We start from the raw sequence: 21,117 nt of genomic DNA, 5'->3' as shown, positions 1-21,117 counted from the left end.
ACTTATTTTATAAAATTATAAAAAAAAACTCATTTTAGATGTATAATATTCATTAATTAATATTACATTTTCAGTGTATAAATTGGGTGTTTATATATAGATGTCCCATAAGGATGGGGTCCCTGGTCGTATTTAGGGGGTCAGTAGCATCTAAAAGATCGAAAACCCCTGGTTGAATTAACAGTTAGGCTAACATTTGGGCATAGCATCGCTGTCGACGCCTCATATTGTTTGTGTTTTTTCAGTTGCTCAGGGTGGCGATTATGCGCTGTTACACTGACCTCTCGAGACCCGCTGTGTGTATGAGCGCACGCGCGCGCGTGTCAGGCTGGCGGCTGTCTGTCACAACAGCAGCACACGCTTCTTCACCTTCACAACACACCAGCCACACAACGGACGACACACACGCACAGACAGTAGCAGCGACAACTGAGTTAGGTCTCTAGTAATGCACCGCTAGATATGTTTTTAAAATTAAAGCAATGCGAATCATCTGCGTCAAAATGGACTGGTGTACGGGCGAACTAACGTGAAACCATCCTCAAATTGATTTAGTTGAGCGTTGTACTTGAACGTGGGACGGGATGATCTGAATTATCGTGTTTACTCTCGAAGATTTTACATTGAAGCACAATGTTCACGTTTGACAGCAGTGCTTAACATTTTATCAGCGCCGTTTATGCTGAATATGACAGAGGACATTATGACGGCTGTGCGCGGAAATCTTTCTCAAACAGCTGGTGCTTCGGGACAAAAAGATTGCGGACAAACTGCTCCGATAAACGGGGCGATTCCTTCCTCAGCGGCGGAGCTCAGCGAGGACGCCTCGTCCTGCACCGGCGAACTGACCCGCACGTGGCTGCAGTTCGCCAAGACCTTCGTCATTATCTTCCCCATATATGTCTTGGGTTATTTTGAGTTCAGCTTTAGTTGGCTTTTAATCGCACTCACAATATATTTTTTTTGGAAGAGAAACACGAAGTGTAAGAACACGAGGCTGAACAGAGCACTCTCCTTTTTTGAGCAAGAGGCTGTTAAACAGGAGCTGGAGGCAACTGAGTTACCGTCATGGGTGAGTTAAACTCTTTCATTGATGACATTGGCTGTGTTTCAGGACATCATAGTCAGCACACTAGGAGGACATAGACATGGAAACTAGAGGGAGTTTATATCTATAGTTGTTATAAAACTTCCCCTCATTAAAGCTAGAATCTTTAGTGAGATTTAATGACCCTGGGACAACTTGCCATAACATCTTTCCATACTTCTTTAGGCCTGGATGTGGTGCATTATGTGTTAAGCAAAGTCTTATAGGAACTAAAGTTTGAAATGTGACAGATAGGCCTAAACAGCATTTCCTTGATCAAAGTGAATTCAATTGTTTTGCTTTATTTGAGCTTATGATGTTTAGTTTGCTGTCAATGTTGTGTCTATTCAGCAAATTGAGTACTTGAAACATAAATAAGTGTGGATCCCAGCTGATCCCAGGCTGTCAGGCATTAGGCAGACCCAGTCTTAATATATATACAAGCATTATATTGAGCCTTTCTCTAATCTAAAGCCAAGTGGGTTAGGGATAGTAAATATATGTTATGTAATGAGATACTTGAACCTGAAGAGTGAGAGCTAAAGTCAGTCTGTGTAGTTTCAAATGAGGATTCAGGCTTCTTGCATTTGGCTTCTCACTTCACTTGCCTCCAGTGGACTAAATCGTTACAAAAAGAACATATGATTATATTTTATTTTAATAGTTTTGTTTCTTCTCATTTTTGTTCAGAAATTCTATTATGGTGCAGTACATTTGAATGTAAAAAGCAGATTTTGATAGTTCAAGTAGATTGGTAATAACATTATATCATTAAATTAAATACATGATAATTAGCTTTAAAATATACAGGCACCAACATGCCATCCCGTAATGACTGAAACATTGTCAATGTAGCCTATTTTGTATGGTGTATTTCTAGGAACCACAGCTGTCAGTTTTTTTTTAGTTTTTTTTTTTTTACCGTAGTTTTAACTGGATATTCTTTATTAATGTAGATCAAGATGGTATTTGATGACAGTTCCTCCTCACCCCCCTTTACTAAATTATTGGCCACTCAATATGGAATTCCCAGTGAAAAATTCAAAACAAAAATGTGTCATGTTTGCTTTCCCCATTCTTTAATTCTGGCTTGAGGCAACTTGCCTGTAGGCGATCTGATCAGATGTCTGTTGAACTGGTTTTACTGATGAGTTTGAAGTTTTTTTGTTTTTTGTCTAAAGAGAATGTTTCACAACAGTAGTGTTATCAATTCTATGATTATTCATTATTTATTTATTTCATGGCACTAGCCACTCAAACCAAAAAGTGTCTTTTGAAACACAGATGACTTGTTTGTTCAGTTTCTCTCTGATTTCTAGGAAGTTTGTGATGTGTCAGGAAGATATATTATCCTATATCTATAAACGGTTCTCTGGAAGTGTATTGAATGCCAGTCTTCTTAAGGAGACATGTTTCTACGTAAACCAATGAAAGAAATCTCTTGCCTAAACACTGTCTTCAAGCTTGTTACACATGCATTGCAAAAAGTTCAAAGTATATATTCTTGCAGTTTACAAAACAAATCTAAATGAATGAAATGATTTTTTAAAAATGTATTCACCCCCCCCCACACACACAGTTTTATCCAGTTGACTTCTCTCTCATTAGTAAGTCACAACAAATCAATATAGGTCTATTAATACAAAGACAAACCATTTACACCACAGGTTATCACATTCTCATCACATTATGTCACTTTTAGTTCTCTATAGACTTAAAGGGTAACTAAACCCTAAACCAACTTTTTTTAGTTAATGATCTGTAAGAATGGGGCTTTATTAGTGCTGTTCATTGATTCAAGTAGTTTTTTTGACATTTGTGTTTAAAGTGTTTTAATTTTACAAAATATGGTGTAAAAACGTCTGAGTGCTGCCCTCTTCAGGTTGAACAGTGGCTACTGCAGTTGAATTTTCCTATTGGAAGTTTTGGTACCCTCTGACGTCAGAGGGTACCAACTAACCACGCCCTTGCCTGCAGAGAGATACGTCACAGATGCACGCCCCCTCTCCACTGGGCTCTGCCTACTTTTCCAGCATTTTTCAAATATTGCCAGTGGGTGGAGTCAGGCTCTGACCAGGGGTTTAGTTACCCTTTAAAAAAAAATCTCTACATTTCTGTGGCAAGTGGCAACTGTACAATCAACAGTCTCATCTCTTGCCAGATATTTTTCTCCAGTGAACATTCTCACATATATCTCTCTAGTCTGTGAGGAGAAATCATGAGTGATCTCTAGTGACCATAGAAACATGGTTACCATGGGAACTTTCCATGTCTTTCTCACATATCATTAATACTAAACTAAATATTCAATATTCAAGCTACACCAACACTGTTTTGAGATGAAAATAAATTCAGAGTGAGTGCACTGCAGAAGGAAGTCACACACATCCACCTTTTCTCTTGAGATTACAATGATGTTACTTTTGTAGGATATACAGAAAGAGGTTAGCTTTATATGGGCAGGTGCCAAAAACACAGTCTCTTCTCAGGTAGCCACTGTAAAAACAAATCTTTGAAATTTACGGTAAAAAAATGGCAGCTGTGGTTGCCAGAAATGTACTGTAAAAAAAATATGGTGGCAACATATTAGGTTCTACAGATTTAACTTAAATGTACAGTAAAAAACGTATTCCATTAATTTATTTTATGTTAATATACCAACATATTCTGATATCTGTTTTATACCTTTGTAATGCACTGACAACCACCAAACACAGGTAGTGATAAGAGTCAGTAAGGCTAATGCAGAGTTGTAGTCAGTTACTGACCACCACAAACAATCAGCAGCCACATTTTACAGTTCTTCCTGAACCAAAACAACGAGCTTATGATGCGTTCATGCTACGTCATAACTGTAATTATGAGATGGCAACCCGTGATTTTCTACCCGGAGCTGTTATGTGCTTTGAGACATGAGGTAATTTAACGCAGTCTCTCATGACGCTTTGCAGACTCTGCTGTGTGCGTTTTGAAGGAGGCGTGGCTTTGGAGACACTCTAAAGGGAGGGTGGGATCTCATGCTTTCAAAGCTCCAAACTTGCCTACCCTACCTTTAATACTAAAACCTATTTTTGTTATATAGATACGCAAGCATTTTACTCATGCAGGGATTTAACTGCAGCTACGCTCATCACTGATCCCATTGCATCCCCAAGTGAAAGAAAAGGAGAGAATACACATACGTGCTACTTTTTTTTAAGAGAACCGTTCACAGGCTTAGACATTTATTTTTGTCATACATTGGCTGTCTTTATTTTTCATACCATTTATGGACTAAGAGTGTGTGTGTGATAGCCAGAGGGTTTCTTCAAAGATTTCAGCGCATTTACAATAGCAGTCTTGTTCCCTCTTATAATAAGATACATTTGTCTATTTTTTTTCCAGGTTCATTATCCAGATGTGGAGAGAGTTGAGTGGCTAAATAAGGTGAGACAAGAATAATAATTCCCTGTCCTTCATCATTTTAAAATAATCATCATCCACCACTCGTATACTGTACATGTGTCTGCAGGCAATAATCTGCAATCTGATACAAACTCTCTCTCTCTCACACACTCTCTCTCTCTCTCTCTCTCTCTCTCTCTCTCTCTCTCTTTTGCTCTATTGGTTTTACACTGGTGGTGATATAATCCAGTTCGCTATGCTCATGTTATATTACATATACATAGCCATCATTTTTCACCCTCTGTGTGTAGCTGTGTAGAACCAGTGGCTTTTTAAAATATTAATTGTACATATACATTCAGTGACTCCCAGTCTTCATAAAACATGCCTGATTTGAATATTTCATTGGCATCTTGCCCAGTGGTGTAATTTATGTACCTGAATAGCCTCTTCTGCAAAGTATGTCTGCAACATTCAAAATCATGCAAATCTATTTACATGAAACACTGCAGAATCACTCATGTTTTTAAACATGACAAAAGTGAGAAGGATAAAAACTCTTATTGTACTGTATCATTCTAATATTACAGCCTAAATATTCATACACATGCATTTTGAAACACATAAATGTGATATACATACAAATGTAAAAATATTGTTCTATTCAGTCTCTTTTTTTGTCAGACTATCTACACCTCTAACTTAGTTCAAAGGCTTATAGATGTCATTTCTTTGCTTTCAGACAAGCCATTTGTCTTTCCAGATTTAGTTAATTCTGTTTGTGCCATCCCAGTATGGCTTCCTCCTGTTCTGTTTTCATGGGGAATCATTTCCAAATGCTTAGAATATTTACAGTTAGTCAAGTTATAACATGCCCTCAGGCCTGTTTAAACAAAACCTGTGTACCTTTGTGTGATCGGCAACCTCGTTGTGGAATATATATATATATATTACACACAGTGAAGAATTAGTTTTTTATCAGATGTAGTCAGGAGAGTATCAAACAACAGTTAAAGTGCTGTGGTGACTAGTGAATTTTGAATTGACTGGAATGAAGATGCCTTAAGTACCTCAGTTTTACTCAGTTGCTGAGCAGATACACTCTTTGCCTTTCAGACGGTGAAACAGATGTGGCCTTATGTGTGTCAGTTTGTGGAGAAGCTGTTTAAAGGAACAATCGAGCCAGCCATCAAAGAAGCCAATGCCCACCTCAGTACATTCAGCTTCACCAAGATCGATCTCGGAGATAAGGTACCCTTACGGAACAAAAATATATGGGAATATACTGCAAAATATAATGTGACAGTGTAAAATGCGAAACTGTTAGTGTTTAATGTTCTGTTTTTTTTTTGGAATTTAAAAGGTTTTCTGGTATGTCTGAGTTTTTGGGGTTACCATTGTGCTATTGTGCTGAAGAGTATAGAGCCTGTGGTGAGGTTGACGACTGGCAGAATACCATAAAGATTATTATTTATATATTTTAAAAGTAATGGCTGTGCACTCCTCAGCACAGTGATAGTCTCTTGGCTAATTACTTTATGCTGGTATGCTTGTGCTTTTATTAACTAATTTGAAAATATGAAACATTTATAATGTAAATAAAAAAATATATAGCCTACATTATATTACATTATATATATATATATATATTACATCTCTATGTGTGTTTATGCTGCATGAGTAAATATATCTGCAATATATTACACATGCAGTACCATATCTGATCACACATCGATATATTATGAAGTATATTACTGAATATCAAATTATGTAAATTATGATATATTAGTAAATATATTGTCACATATTCTGCAATATATAAAAAGCGGCAATTCCTTATGTATTATTCAATATATTGTATAAACACAATATATTATTCTGTATATTTTCAAATATACTGTTAAACCATTTAATATGTTGATCATTCAAATATGGGAAATATATTTTCTTTTCATAAGGGTATGCACGCTCACAGAGTTCTCAGGGCTTAATATGAACATTCATCTCTCACAGAGGCCATCCTATTAGAGAACATGTACATGTCTGTTCATGATGTTTAATATGATAGCAGTCAAGCTTTGACCCAAGCTTCTTTTTTTTCAGAGCTTTGACCCAATATGACCTACACTTTATACACAAAAACACATTGCATACTCTCTTTTTTTTTTTGGGCTCCTTTCCCTCTGGATTAGCCTGTGATTTAACATACCCTGGTATTTAACCCCTCTGTGTGATAGACATGAGACAGACGTCATGAGTCTGGCTCTAATCCTGGCTGCGTCCGAAAGCATATAAATGCTTCCTTCGGAGGACACATTCCAAGGTAGGAAGGCATCAAGGCATATCCGAATCCAATGTTAGCTTGACTTCCTGTTTCCTGAGATACCTTCTTCTGATCAATTTTTGAAGGCAGCATAGATGTACAGTGTCCTTCGCTGCCTTTAATATCTCATAATTTTTTGGTTTCCATTCCATGACAGTTGAGCTAAAAAATAAAGATGGTGTCTGAAAGTTGCAATTGGTGGTCAGTTTGTGTGTAAATGTTTTCCATTTTTTATGTAATTTCTAACAATAAATTACTATTACAGTAATTAAATATTCGCTTAGTTATCACCAAAGCTCGTTCTATTATGCTGTAGATCATTAAACCGTTACGCTGCCTCAGAATCCGTTTCGGGAGCTACCTTCGTGCGCAAACACTGCCTGCATAGTCACTGCCTGATAAAGCAGCGAGGCAAAAGCCTAAGTTTTCGGACGCAGCCACTGTCTCTGCCCCCTCTTCCCATTATTTCCTGTGCTGTCACCACTATTAATTATTAATTAAAACATTTTTTAAAAGAGAAATCAGTGGATTCAGCCTAGCCCATTCACGCCTAGCATGCGTACACTGCTCATGTGTATTATTGAAATAATTGTCAATTATTGTCAATTTGTTCAACTCAACCTCAATCAAGGAGTTTATAGCCATAAAAATATTTTAGCTGTATATTTTTATACTGTGCAGAATATTCATATATTTGAAGGCACAATGGAAGTACAGAATGGCATGCTGTTGTACTCCATCACAGAAGGTTTTATTATCTCTAACTTTCAAAGACCAATAATTAGATTCCGTCTTCCCATCTTAGATTAACTGCACATCAGAAGTGTTAACTTTTATCTAACCTGATTTTGTAGATATGTATTGCGTATATTTTTTTATTCATAATTTTTCTACATTTTGTCATGCCTTTAGTCAGGAAAATGGCCAGCTACCCAATCGGAGCTAATCACATTGTGCTGGTGTTTTTGTGTGAACACCTGGGGCCTGATGTATAAACGTTGGTTATGCACAAAATGGGCATAAATATGTGCGTATGCAATTTTCCAGGCACATATCGGGAATTATAAAAAAATAAACTAGGCGTAAATATGTGAGCACCGTACGGACACTCTAGACCGTGGACTGAGCGAGTAAACAGAATGATTTAAAAACTCAGATTTTTGATTAAATATTGATTAAATATTTCCACTCTCATGGAGTTAAGCACTGAAATTACATGAACTCATACAATGAGGATTGCTTGCTGCATGATAAATCCGCTTTAAATTGTGTTCTAAATAGCAGAACTCATGTTTTGAGAAATTTTGGCCGAATAAGGATCAATGATGCGCACTTGATGCGCTCAGTAATCGAATGGTCCATTCATCCATTTGACTTGGTCTGGTGACACTACTGTACAACCTTGCAGCATGCAAGTGCTGTTGGTGTCGTGTGCAGACAGACAGTAGCCTAATGATGAGCCCTTTCATTGTCTTTCCAATATTCTGAAAAATACCAATGTTTTTGAAGGACTTTGAAGGAAATAGTGAGATATGTACGTTTTATTTTTAAAATGTTTTGTCAGTGAGTCAATTATTTACACTGCCAAAATAAGGCCTATCTGTTTCCATTATAAAATATATAAACATCCTAATATATATGTTTACCTTGTAGGCAAAATTGCATAAATTTGATGTGTTTTAAAACAGTTAAAAATACTTAGAAAAGAACTATTTTATACAATTTTATTTATTTATTCTAAAACAAGACAAGGATAGTGAATGATTTTTTGCAATGCAATGTGACAGCACAAATGGCATTTATAGTCATATTTTCCAAATGTCATGTATCGTTAAACATGGTATCACGTGGATGGGAATATTCATATGGAAATGATATTCAGATGAGGATATGCATAGTAAAACTAGGCGTTGTATGCTCCATATGGTTATATCGGGGAGGAGACAGGGTGGAGAATGAGATACATGTATGCACAATCTCTTCTGCTGACTATGTTTTAAAACTGGAATTTTGCACAGGTTCTGGCGTACGCATGGTTTTATAAATCAGAAAATTTGACTTTTATGCATACGCACACTTTTAGGATGAAATCTATGGAAAGTTTTATACATGAGGCCCCAGGTTACGGCAGTGGACAGCCTTTCTGCTCTTAAAGCCTTTGTAAGAAGAGACTGTGCTTTAGCAGACCACTGCTATAAGAAACGGTACACACTTCACACAACTGTGTAAATATATAACTAAGCATTCATTCAAAAGCACCTTCAATCATTTAATTATGAAAATCATGTATTTGGCTTATGCAGCAGTTCACAATGGGATTTGATGCTATTACACCCTATGAGGGCATGAAACAGGCATGCATGGTGTTAGCTTTTATTCAGCAAGTCAAATTTATACACAAATTGTTCACATCATTTTTCCGAGGGAATGTATAAATAAGTGAATTGAAAGCCAATACGGTATAATTTCTGATAATAATACATTGATCTATTTAGTCTGAATGATGTTTCATTTAAAAGACTGTATGTTATGTTAAGACATTTTGCATATTTTATTGAAGACAAGACATGGCTCAACTACTTGCATTAAAAGCTTCATATTGCATCAGGAGTAGGAAAGTTGACGTAAGAAATTTAAACCTTTTGGAAAAGCTGACCAGCTGTCAGATGGAAATAGTTCATGTTGTCAGGGCTCTGTGGAGGAATGCATACGGTTAAAGAAATGGCAACCTCCCTGACGGGGCATCTGTGCTCATCTCTGTCACAGCCTCTCAGGATCAACGGGGTCAAAGTTTACTCTGAGAACGTGGACAAACGACAGATCATCATGGACCTTCAGATCAGGTGACATCACTTTGATAAGCCTTTCTGACATCTTTTGATCATCCTGGTTGTGCCACGTTTTTTATTATTTGTCCGTTCTCTTACAGCTACGTTGGAAATACTGAAATCGATGTGGATATCAAAAGGTACTACTGTAGAGCGGGGATCAAAAGTATACAGGTATATTGTTATATTTTCTCATAAAACATTTAAGAGTGAGATTCTCTTCTCTTGTACCGCATAAAGCAGTAGGATTGCATTTTCCACTATTATTTATACACAACGGATATACATCAGCTCTGTTATGGCATCTTCCATTGAGTTTGTCTCCATGACCCAATGGATTATGCTAGCCAAGGCCAGAGAATTAATTTGTTGGATACAGAGAAGCTCTTTCCTATATTGTGATGCAACCACGTGTTTCATGGAAGGAATTCCGTGAACTGAACGGAGCCTATTTTTACAGAAAGGGTGTGTGTATTTATAGGAAGGCGTGTAACCAAATACTGAAATGCCCTTGTACTGTTTGTAATGCAGGATCAGACATATACATGCATGCTCACACAATGACAGTTTTGTGCATGATTAATGGAGCTATTTCATTCTCTCGCATTAAACACGTAGTAAGGTAATCTCTTTGTGTGACAGCATGCTGTGTTTATGTATGATGTGTTTTTTTTTTTTACTGTACAAGGTGAAAAATACCTAGAGAGAGATATCTGTTAGCATTCCCATTCATGTCTATGATAGTTCTGAAGTATGAGACCTGGAGGCTGCCATCTTTACTTCGTGGACACTAAAACAATTGAGACAAACAATTGAGATATAATAAAAAATAAAATAAACAGTCTATTTCATAGTTTTAAGAGCCCTCATGCAGTAAAATAATTAGTCACTGGTAAAAGATGTACAATAATTTTAATGAAAAACTTTAATGTTACAAGGTGTCATGAAATTGTTGGAATACGTGTATTCAAATTGTGTATTCAAATTATTGTGTAAGTTTATACGTTTATGTATACGGCACCTTTCAAACCCAATGGTAATTCAAAGTGGTTTACAATTAAAAATTAAAATTGTGTGAATATTTAAAAATTAAAAATTAAAAATAATCATAAACAGTACCCAAGTAATAAAAAATAACATTTAAAATGATTTAACATTTAAAAAAAATTGTAAAATGATTAGAAATAAGCAATAAAAAAAGAGTAGGACAGTAAAACAAATAAGAAAAATATTAAATTTCTGTTCACAAAATTTTGAACAGTTTTACAGTTCTGACATTTGGGGTTAGTGGTTGCTTATTGTCCGTTCTTTTTCACTGATTATTATAACAATCTAGTGAGATTTTCACACTAAAGCCACTAATAAGTCAGAAAAAGCCCTTGTGTGCACTATGTACATTGTACATTGGCTGATATAACGTCTTTCACTCAGTGTTATGATTCCATAAAGACTGGTCGAGGAAGGACATTCCCTTGAGTTATTTGTCCTCAGCAGCTCTTTGGCAATAAATGATTGTTCAAAACACAAGCTCAAAATGATGGTTGTAAAGTTAAATGTCTTGGAGCGCTGTCAAAAGCAAAATAAACAAATGCATCAGTATCGAGATCCTGAAACATTCATCATCAGCCTTAGGCGCCTAGTGGTTAGTTCGACAGTGCTGCTCTCCCACTGCAAAAATGATTTTGTTGTTGATTTCCAGAAAAGTTAATCATTCTTAGAACAAGATAGGTTTACATGAGAAACAATTTTGCAATTGTTTACTGAAAAATAAGACAAAAATATTTATTAAGAAAATGAAGTCTTGTCATTCCATGTGAGGATTCCTAGGCTGATTGTGATAAAGTCATGAAATTGGGCCGTCCTTTATTAAAGCAGCAATGCTTTTATTAATATTATCTGATGAATTCAAGATATTTCATGTTGCCTTAAGAGGAGTAGGATACACACAAACCTGTAGTGAGAATCTTTACCAGTGTCTCTCTCTCTCTCTCTCTCTCTCTCTCTCTCATGTACATGGCCTGATGTGTGAATAGCTACATGGAGTTCTGCGTGTGATTCTTGAACCACTTTTGGGGAATATGCCGCTGGTTGGTGCTCTATCCCTGTTCTTCCTCAAGAAACCAGTGAGTTTACAAACTTAAACAATTCTATTCCCTTTTTTGCTATATTTGCTGCCTGTTGTCCTGACTTGTGTTCAACTTGTATTTGAAATAATGTGCGCATTTTTCCAAAACAAAATCTATTTTACCATCACAAGCAAATGAGCTTTGTCTTTTGAGTTGCTGTTGTTTGCAGTAATTTAGCTCTAGAAATAATATTGATTACATTTATATATTTAGCAGATGCCCTCTAATAGCAACCATTCGGCTGATATCTCTAAATATGCTCTAACTTTAATAATGTTCGACCAAGGGAAAAAAGGCTTCTGGGGGGTGTTTGGCTCGAGGTCGTGGTGCAAAGGACCCTAGGTTGATTTGACCATCCCTTTAAGGATGAATGCTGAAAGAAGAGAAGGCAAATGATGATCAGAAGTCAATGCTGACTTGGTTTTGTTAAAAAGCAGGAAATATTTTCGCTTTGTTTTCAAAGTGTATCATAGAGTCAGATAAGGTAATGTAGATAAGGTCAGCTGCAAGTAGTTTTTTATCTGAATGACTTCAAGACATTTACAGATGTAGGAATACTTGGTGGATGGGAATTAGTCAAGAACTTAAGAGGTGTTTCTGTGGAACACAAAAGATATATTGAAGAACAAAACACTGGAGCCCAAATGACAAAAAAATAAATAAATAAAAACAGACATTTCTCAAAAAGTCAGTCATACAGGTTTGGAACGATGTGATGACAGAAATTCCATACGAACTATTACTTTAATGTCCCTATAAAACCACACAGACCTGTTGCTTTAAAGATTGTCCTCACCTTCCATGTCTTTTCCCTCACACTCGCATTTTAGTGGCCTGAGGATTTTTGATGATTTTTAGAGACACATTTGACATGAGGTGAGCTAGTGGAGGGTATCTTCTCAATCACTTCAGAAGATTCAGTGGCAACAACATGTAAGAACTTATTGGGAGTGCAACCGATACTCATTTGCTGTATAATTATAAGAAAAAGAGAAAGTTCCTAAAGACATTTTCTCTTGCAGAACTGCATGATTGAGACTATTTCAACTTTGGTTTTCTAACCAGCATAAAATGATCTTAACAGCTCTACCACGTGCGTAGCAGTGGCAGACAGTCAGCGACAGAGTCAGCACTGACCCAGATTCTACTGTCTGTCAGTACCAGATTAGTAGCAGTGCTAATTTCACAGCAGGTCATCATAGCTCAGCCTGATTCTAGCTCAAATTCTGCTGCTGTTTTTGACTGAAGGCTTGAATAAGGCAGGTGTAGGAAAACTGAATGGGTGTTGAGTGCTGTGTGAAGTGTCCTGTGGTCTGACTGTAGTTTTTGATGCACTGCAGAGGTGGCTTCTCTTCAGATATTCCTCTGCAGTGTGGGCGACACTGAAACATCTTGCATCTGTCCCCATTTTAATGGATGGCGTCTATTTCTTTACTTATTTTCCTTCCTTCCTTTCTTCCTATTTTTTATGCTGACACAGGGACACATATTGTTCTCATCACAGTAACTAATAGTAGATACATACTGTAGTGTTATTATTTTTGGGCTGGCATCACAGTAGGGCTTGACATCCATGGTGATATTGAATTACTGCCCCAGGGATTTTCAGATGTCTGTTTGTTTTTTGTCTTTTTGTGCTATTTGTCCTTGTTTTTTTTCTCTGAACAGATATACCTGTATTTTCTCTACGTTAGCAGTGTGATCTGTTTAAGTTATCTATGCTTCTTTCTATCTCTCTCTCTCTCTCTCTCTCTCTCTCTCTCTCTCTCTCTCTCTCTCTCTCTCTCTCTCTCTCTCTCTCTCTCTCTCTCTCTCTCTCTCCCCCCCCATTCAGCTGCTGGACATAAACTGGACAGGCCTCACAAACATATTGGACATTCCAGGGCTTAAGTAAGTTAAAATTTTCCTCCTACAATGGATTATATCTTACTAAGACAACAGTCTTATATAACCTGTTATTTATTATTTATTATTTTCATGTTGGTCAGGCTTCTGGTTCTGTTTTGTTTGGATTTAATGGCCTCTTATAAAACGAAGAGTCTAGACCTCTTGTTTATTTCTTCTTCATTTAGTTGTACTTTGTTGTTGGCCTATACCCCATTTATTGTAGATAATTGAAAGAGCCTTTGTAGAGCAGACATAATCAGTGTAAGACATCCTTCTTTCTCTCTAATGTATGTTGACTTTAATTAAATATGAAATTTTATGCATATTATTTGGACTGTATCACTATTGACTACTGTCAAGTTTACATTTTTGGCCACTTCTCCGAAACGACTTATACTACCAGTCTGGCATACTTGACTGAATTCATGTTTCACACATAAAGGATTATGCTTAAATGTATGAAATTTGTTTAAATTATTATATTAGTTGATTAGTTTAAAACCTTTTTACCTTTTAATAACTGGATTACATGGAAAGTCTGCTTCAAATTGTACATAGAGTGCATTTTCCTAACCTCAGTAAAACTGTTCTCAAGCTACCGCAATAATTATTTATATATTGAATAATGTTTACTCTATTGCCCTGCAAAACATACACAATTAAATTACAATAATTACATTTATGCATTATGCTCGTAGATTCAGAGTACCCGTTTTTCCAGTATGTGTTCCCTATGAATTATTTAGACACAAAAAAACGAAATGTTTTCAAATTGCCTCTAAATGTCCACTGTAATGCCAGATTAGAAAGATCTTCCTTAATGTGTTGGTGTAACATACTGTCTGCAGTAAAAAATTGGAGCAGATCCATGAGTGTTGCACCTCAGGATGTGCTGATCATGCACACACACACACACACACACACACACACACACACACACACACACACACACACACACACACACACACACACACACACACACACACACACACACACACACACACACAGAGACGGGTGAGTGGTTACACAGCTATAGCACAGACTAGTTTAAATCTGTATGTATTTATTTTGCTGATTGTTTTGTGTTTCATGTTTTTGGAAAACTGAATAAATACACTAGTTGTGGTTGTTTGGTAGGTTGATCTTCTAATAATCCTTATTGCAAGGAAATAAGCAACATTAGGCTGTGGTCATTAGCACTGCAGCATTGAGAGTCCTTGTTCTTAGGCTATTAAAGTTTATTGGTGCTGCTTTGGATCTTCACTGCACAAAGGAAGTACTGCTCCCATGTCAGCCATGCTCCTTGCATCCTATACAGTGGGGAGAACAAGTATTTGATACACTGCCGATTTTGCAGCTTTTCCCACTTACAAAGCATGTAGAAGTCTGTAATTTTTATCATAGGTACTCTTCAACTGTGAGTGACGGAATCTAAAACAAAAATCCAGAAAATCACATTATATGATTAAGTAATTAATTTGCATTTGATTGCATGACATAAGTATTTGATACATCAGAAAAGCAGAACTTAATATTTGGTACAGAAACCTTTGTTTGCAATTACAGAGATCATACGTTTCCTGTAGTTCTTAACCAGGTTTGCACACACTGCAGCAGGGATTTTGGCCCACTCCTCCATACAGACTTTCTCCAGATCCTTCAGGTTTCGGGGCTGTCGCTGGGCAATACGGACTTTCAGCTCCCTCCAAAGATTTTCTATTGGGTTCAGGTCTGTAGACTGGCTAGGCCACTCCAGGACCTTGAGATGCTTCTTATGGAGCCACTCCTTAGTTGCCCTGGCTGTGTGTTTCGGGTCGTTGTCATGCTGGAAGACCCAGCCACGACCCATCTTCAATGCTCTTACTGAGGGAAGGAGGTTGTTGGCCAAGATCTCGCGATACATGGCCCCATCCATCCTCCCCTCAATACGGTGCAGTCGTCCTGTCCCCTTTGCAGAAAAGCATCCCCAAAGAATGATGTTTCCACCTCCATGCTTCACGGTTGGGATGGTGTTCTTGGGGTTGTACTCATCCTCCTTCTTCCTCCAAACACGGCGAGTGGAGTTTAGACCAAAAATCTCTATTTTTGTCTCAGACCACATGACCTTCTCCCATTCCTCCTCTGGATCATCCAGGTGGTCATTGGCAAACTTCAGACGGGCCTGGACATGCGCTGGCTTGATCAGGGGGACCTTGCGTGCACTGCAGGATTTTATTCCATGACGGCGTAGTGTGTTATTAATGGTATTCTTTGAGACTGTGGTCCCAGCTCTCTTCAGGTCATGAACCAGGTCCTGCCGTGTAGTTCTGGGCTGATCCCTCACCTTCCTCATGATCATTGATGCCTCACGAGGTGAGATCTTGCATGGTGCCCCAGACCGAGGGAGATTGACCGTCATCTTGAACTCCTTCCATTTTCTAATAATTGCGCCAACAGTTGTTGCCTTCTCACCAAGCTGCTTGCCTATTGTCCTGTAGCCCATCCCAGCCTTGTGCGGGTCTACAATTTTATCCCTGATGTCCTTGCACAGCTCTCTGGTCTTGGCCATTGTGGAGAGGTTGGAGTATGTTTGATTGAGTGTGTGGACAGGTGTCTTTTATACGGGTAACGAGTTCAAACAGGTGCAGTTAATACAGGTAATGAGTGGAGAACAGGAGGGCTTCTTAAAGAAAAACTAACAGGTCTGTGAGAGCCGGAATTCTTACTGGTTGGTAGGTGATCAAATACTTATGTCATGCAATAAAATGCAAATTCATTATTTAAAAATCATACAATGTGATTTTCTGGATTTTTGTTTTAGATTCAGTCTCTCACAGTTGAAGAATACCTATGATAAAAATGACAGACCTCTACATGCTTTGTAAGTAGGAAAACCTGCAAAATCGGCAGTGTATCAAATACTTGTTCTCCCCACTGTAGCTAATGTAAGACTGAAGAAAAGCACACTGAGCTGAGATCTGTCAGTCCAGGCAACCATAATACCCTAATGCAGTGTAATTATGTGCTGTATATCTGTAGTGTCCCACTGTTTAGGACTGTTGAGTGATTGTTGTAGTCTCAGAGAGTGCTATGCTTGCATTATGAAGATGTTTGGGGAACTGCATCTGCTTGGCAAGCAAATCAATATGAGAGTTATGATCATCATTCTTGCTTTCATTCTTTTATGGTGTTTATTATTTCTGTTCAGCATGTTGTGTTACCCGGTGGATGTTTGTGTTCTTTTATTACAGAGGAAGTCATTCACAATGAATCTGCGTTTTACCATAGTACTCTAAAATTTGAGGGATTAAATGTCAAGTGTTGCTGACAAGAGATATGAGAAAGTAATTTAGACAGAAATGGGGAATAACAGATTGGAGGGGAATGTAACAGAGGAACAGGTGTAATGAATTACACAAAATAGGTTTTGGTAAATGTAGAGAAAGTATTTGATTAGTGAGATAAGTTAAAGTGCATATAAAGGTTTTAATCAGGTAAAAGAGGAGAGATTTGTTTAAAACTAATTGATTTAATTTTACCTTCCATAGGGGTCTTATAAAGATTAAGTCTTTTATCTTCTTGAAATTTACTTTTGCCTTGCACTTCCCCCATACAAAGCTCTTAATGGATCTGTCTAATCGCCATGGGGTTTAGGGACACCTTTAAGAAGGCTTTTATTTACTTGGACATATTCGTAAGTAGTTACTCAAGCTTAACTGCTTAAGTTTGATGTTAATATGTCGAACAAGTTTTGAATTTTCTGTCATGGATTCATAGTTTGCAACTCGCATCTGCATCATTCTGGGTCTGTATTCTTTGTTTGTTTTGTTGTTGAGTGTCATGTTTCCTTTCCATGTAGATGAGCTGAGTTCCAGGGAACTGGTCAAATTTACCACTAAGCAAATTTACCACTTATGCCCAACAGTGCACACAAGGGTTAATTTCTTGTTTTGTTTTAGTTTTTTACGTTTAAATGCCCAGCTGTTGAACATGTTCTGTTGCAGTATAAAATCATTCAAAATGCAAAGCAAATGTTTTCAGCAGAAATTTACATTATATGCAACTAAATTAGTGGTTTTGATTTTGTCTCATTCATTAATTTCTTCAAATGACATTATTTGTAATGCTCAGATATCCTGATGTTTTTCTTCATAGCTTCTTGGGTGACTTTTATGCTTCTTTTATGTTTTTGAGCATTGACCTGCACATTCCCATATGTGGATGGTGATATTAAGTTTAAATGAATGACGAAATTATATTATATTAATGGAATAAACTGAATGTAATATACACTGTAAAAGCAAACCTATAGAATCTACTCAATAAAACTGAGGTAACAATTTGCACTCAGTTTATTTGGGTAGATTTCATCCCATGTGTTGAATGAACAATTCAAAGTAGTAGTATGCGCACATCCAGAAACTTTAGGCAATTATTAATTCTAAACAAAAGTCGGCACACTGCCACTGCTGCTTCCAAGTAATCAATTTATTGACCCGTATATGAAAATAAAGTAAACAGAAAAAAACAAAATAGTAACCAAAATTGACACAAAAAAAGTTGAGAGTAAAAAAAAATTATTCAATTAAAATAATACAATTATGTTATGTTGGTTACTATTTTGTTTATTTTATTTTCATATATGGGGTGCTATTTTGTATTTTTTCTCTCCATTTTTTGGATGATTGGCTTAATGAGTCGTGTAATTAGATCAGGTGTGACCGATCATGTTGATATAAATTGGACCTTGCTGTGTACTTGTTTTTAAGCCTGTCGAAGACCTTCAGGTCGAAACGTTGTACAGTTCAATAAATTGATTCTTTGGAAGCAGCAGTGGCAGTGTGCTGACTTTTGAATAAACACTTCCTCAATTTAACAGCTATGACACATTAAAATAAATTAGGTAAAGTCTTTCTAACATTTGTCAATACATTACACAGCTAATTACTTAGTTGTAAAACTTGCTTAGTTGTAAAAAGTAATACAAACTCTTGTTTATTATTGTATGTTTAAAATAACTTCTGGAGCTTGTATAGGATATGTTTGCAATTAACAAGTAGTAAGTCGTACTTCCATTAGTACTGTTATTGCTCATTGATAGGAGCAACGTATACACTATAAACCTAATGCATGTAGCCACCCACAACCTACCACAAACTATATTCTTCAGAATAATGGGAAACACAAAAACTTTTAATTATCAAACATAACTGAACATTAAACACTAACAGGTTTTTCCATTTACTCAAAAACACATGAAATAACCCTGAATTATTTTTGCATTTACTCTTCTTATCCAGCCCTATGCAAAGCATGATGGGAACTAAAAATCCACTGCACAGTTAAGTAAACTTAATTTTTGCATATTTAGATGATACACAATTAAATTAAGTACACCACTCTTTACAAGACCAACTAGTATTATCAATAATATAGACTTCCTTAGACTCCATTTGGCAGTTTTAGTTGCTTGCTAAGGGATTGCTCTCCATGCGGAACGTTTTGAGTAGAGTTGAGGTTGTAGCAAATTAGCTCAAAAGAAAAAGATGCAGAGGAAGAAGAGGTCACGTTAGATGTAAAAGGAAAAACCTCCCCCAGTTGCGCAGCCTCCTAGCCCACTCTTTTTACCTCACGATCCAACTTTAGTGGTTTGGTTGAAAGAATTAGAGTTGGAAGTAAGACGACAAGAGCATCAAAATAAGCTGCTATGTTTAAGGGAGTTAGAAATGGAAATGGAAATGAAAAAACAGGGATTTGATATTCGTGAGCATCCAGGTAAAGATGCACTTATGCAATCTCCAGGATTACCCAGGATTCACTCCTCTACCAGCCGTGGGCGGGGTGCCTGCCACTTCAAATCCAGCAGCACCTGTGGCAGACTCGATTGCAGCTCCCGTTTTTGATGTGGGGAAACATGTTAAATTGGTCCCACCTTTCAGAGAGGCTGAGGTAGACTCCTATTTTACTGCATTTGAACTGGTGGCCCTTCAGTGGCCAAAAGAAATGTGGGCTCTTCTTTTACAGTGTAAATTAGTTGGAAAAGCTCAAGAGGTATGTGCATCCCTGCCCACCGATACTAGTTTGGATTATGATGTGGTAAAGGCGGCTGTGTTGCGTGCATATGAGCTAGTCCCTGAGGTTTTACAGACCAAAATTCTGACATCATAAGGAAGCAGTCACACAAACATTTGTTGAATTTTCAAGGGAAAAACAGGTTTTATTTGACAAGTGATGTGCTTCCTGCAAAGTGACTACGTTCCTACAACTCTGTGAACTAATGTTGCTTGAAGATTTCAAGGGTTGCCTTCCTGATAATCTTGTTATTTATTTAAATGAGCAAAAGGAATCTTCACCCGCAGAAGCCGCTATTCTTGCTGATGAGTTTGTGTTAACTCATAGAGTGTTTTTTCCCCATGCTGTTTGGCACGAGAAAGTTGTGATCTTGCATGCTGCAGTGCAGGGGAAAGATATTCCCGATGCTGTTAAAGCTTTATGTGGGGGAGCACAGGGCGGCCAGTTCCTGCGGCACAAAAAAGAGTGTGTTTTACTGTCTTTATTCGGGTCATCTCATTGCGGACTGTAAGCATGGAAAAAGGAAAACACGACTAAGTCTAAAAGTGTTGCTTTTGTAAAATCTGTCTCATGCCTGCGGAATCAAGTAAGTCGTCGATATATGAACCTTTTCTATTAACTGGATCAGTAGGGTTGTCTGATGATTCGAGTTTTAAGCCAATAACTATGCTCCGTGATCCGCTTAGACACTTATGTTGAGTACAATGTTGCCGCTGTCTAATGAATCGTATACGGGAGCTAATGTGTTGCTCCGAGGTGTTGAACTGGGCTGTATTAAAGTTGCCTTGCATACTGTGTTTAAAGTCTGACCTTGTTTCAGGATGTGTACAGGTGGGCGTGCGATCTCAGCATCCAGTGGAGGGGGTTGACCTCATACTGGGTAATGATTTAGTTGGAGGTAAAGTTTTTTCGCAGCCTGTCGTAGTGGATGCCCCTGAGTAACAGACTGACATAAAAAATGGAACAGTCTGCTAACGCTTTTCCTTTTTGTGTGGTAACGCCCACTCAAGCTCGTAAGCTCCAGGAAGTTGTTGACTTGTCAGATTCGTTTTTGGTATCTGATGGTAAAAAATGGAAGCTAAAATTTCCGTTCAGCCAGTGCTGAAGTTACCCGTAGCTGAGAGTAAATCAGATCCTTCTTTGACTGCGTGTGTTGCAGCTGCGATTTACAAGGATAGATTTTTTGAGTCTGGAGTTGCATTTCATTGGGAAGACGAAGTGCTAAAGCGTAGGTGGAAAAAGAATGACATCTTTTGTCAAGTTGTAGTCTCCTCTGTGTACTGCATACAAATACTTAAACTTGCTCATGATCATGTTCTTTCGAGTCATCTGGGCATTAGAAAAACCTACAAGCAAGTGTTTCGCTATTTTTTTGAGCCGGGGATGAAGTCTGATGTCTCCGCTTACTGCCGTTCGTGTAATGCATGCCAA

At 37.4% G+C, this 21,117-nt stretch overlaps 1 protein-coding gene across 2 annotated transcripts in view; it reads left to right on the top strand.

The window, feature by feature from the left end:
* Positions 1 to 299: 299 nt before the first annotated feature.
* esyt2b (extended synaptotagmin-like protein 2b) overlaps positions 300 to 21,117 on the top strand; it is a 40,126-nt gene continuing 19,308 nt past the window's right edge. The window contains exons 1-7 of one of the 2 annotated variants that reach the window (XM_082162143.1): positions 300 to 1,072; positions 4,472 to 4,513; positions 5,588 to 5,722; positions 9,561 to 9,637; positions 9,724 to 9,796; positions 11,656 to 11,745; positions 13,583 to 13,638. In XM_082162143.1, the coding sequence (XP_082018269.1) occupies positions 680 to 1,072; positions 4,472 to 4,513; positions 5,588 to 5,722; positions 9,561 to 9,637; positions 9,724 to 9,796; positions 11,656 to 11,745; positions 13,583 to 13,638 (866 nt within the window). In that variant the 5' untranslated portion in view covers positions 300 to 679. The remainder of the gene's footprint in view (positions 1,073 to 4,471; positions 4,514 to 5,587; positions 5,723 to 9,560; positions 9,638 to 9,723; positions 9,797 to 11,655; positions 11,746 to 13,582; positions 13,639 to 21,117) is intronic. The other variant, XM_082162144.1, reaches the window with a different exon arrangement.

This window comes from Leuciscus leuciscus, assembly GCF_965113295.1.
Source record: "Leuciscus leuciscus genome assembly, chromosome: 2".
In the NCBI taxonomy this organism is placed as follows: Eukaryota; Metazoa; Chordata; class Actinopteri; order Cypriniformes; family Leuciscidae; genus Leuciscus; species Leuciscus leuciscus.
The sequence above is the reverse complement of the archived record's forward strand: the minus strand, read 5'-3'. Positions and strand labels throughout refer to the sequence as shown.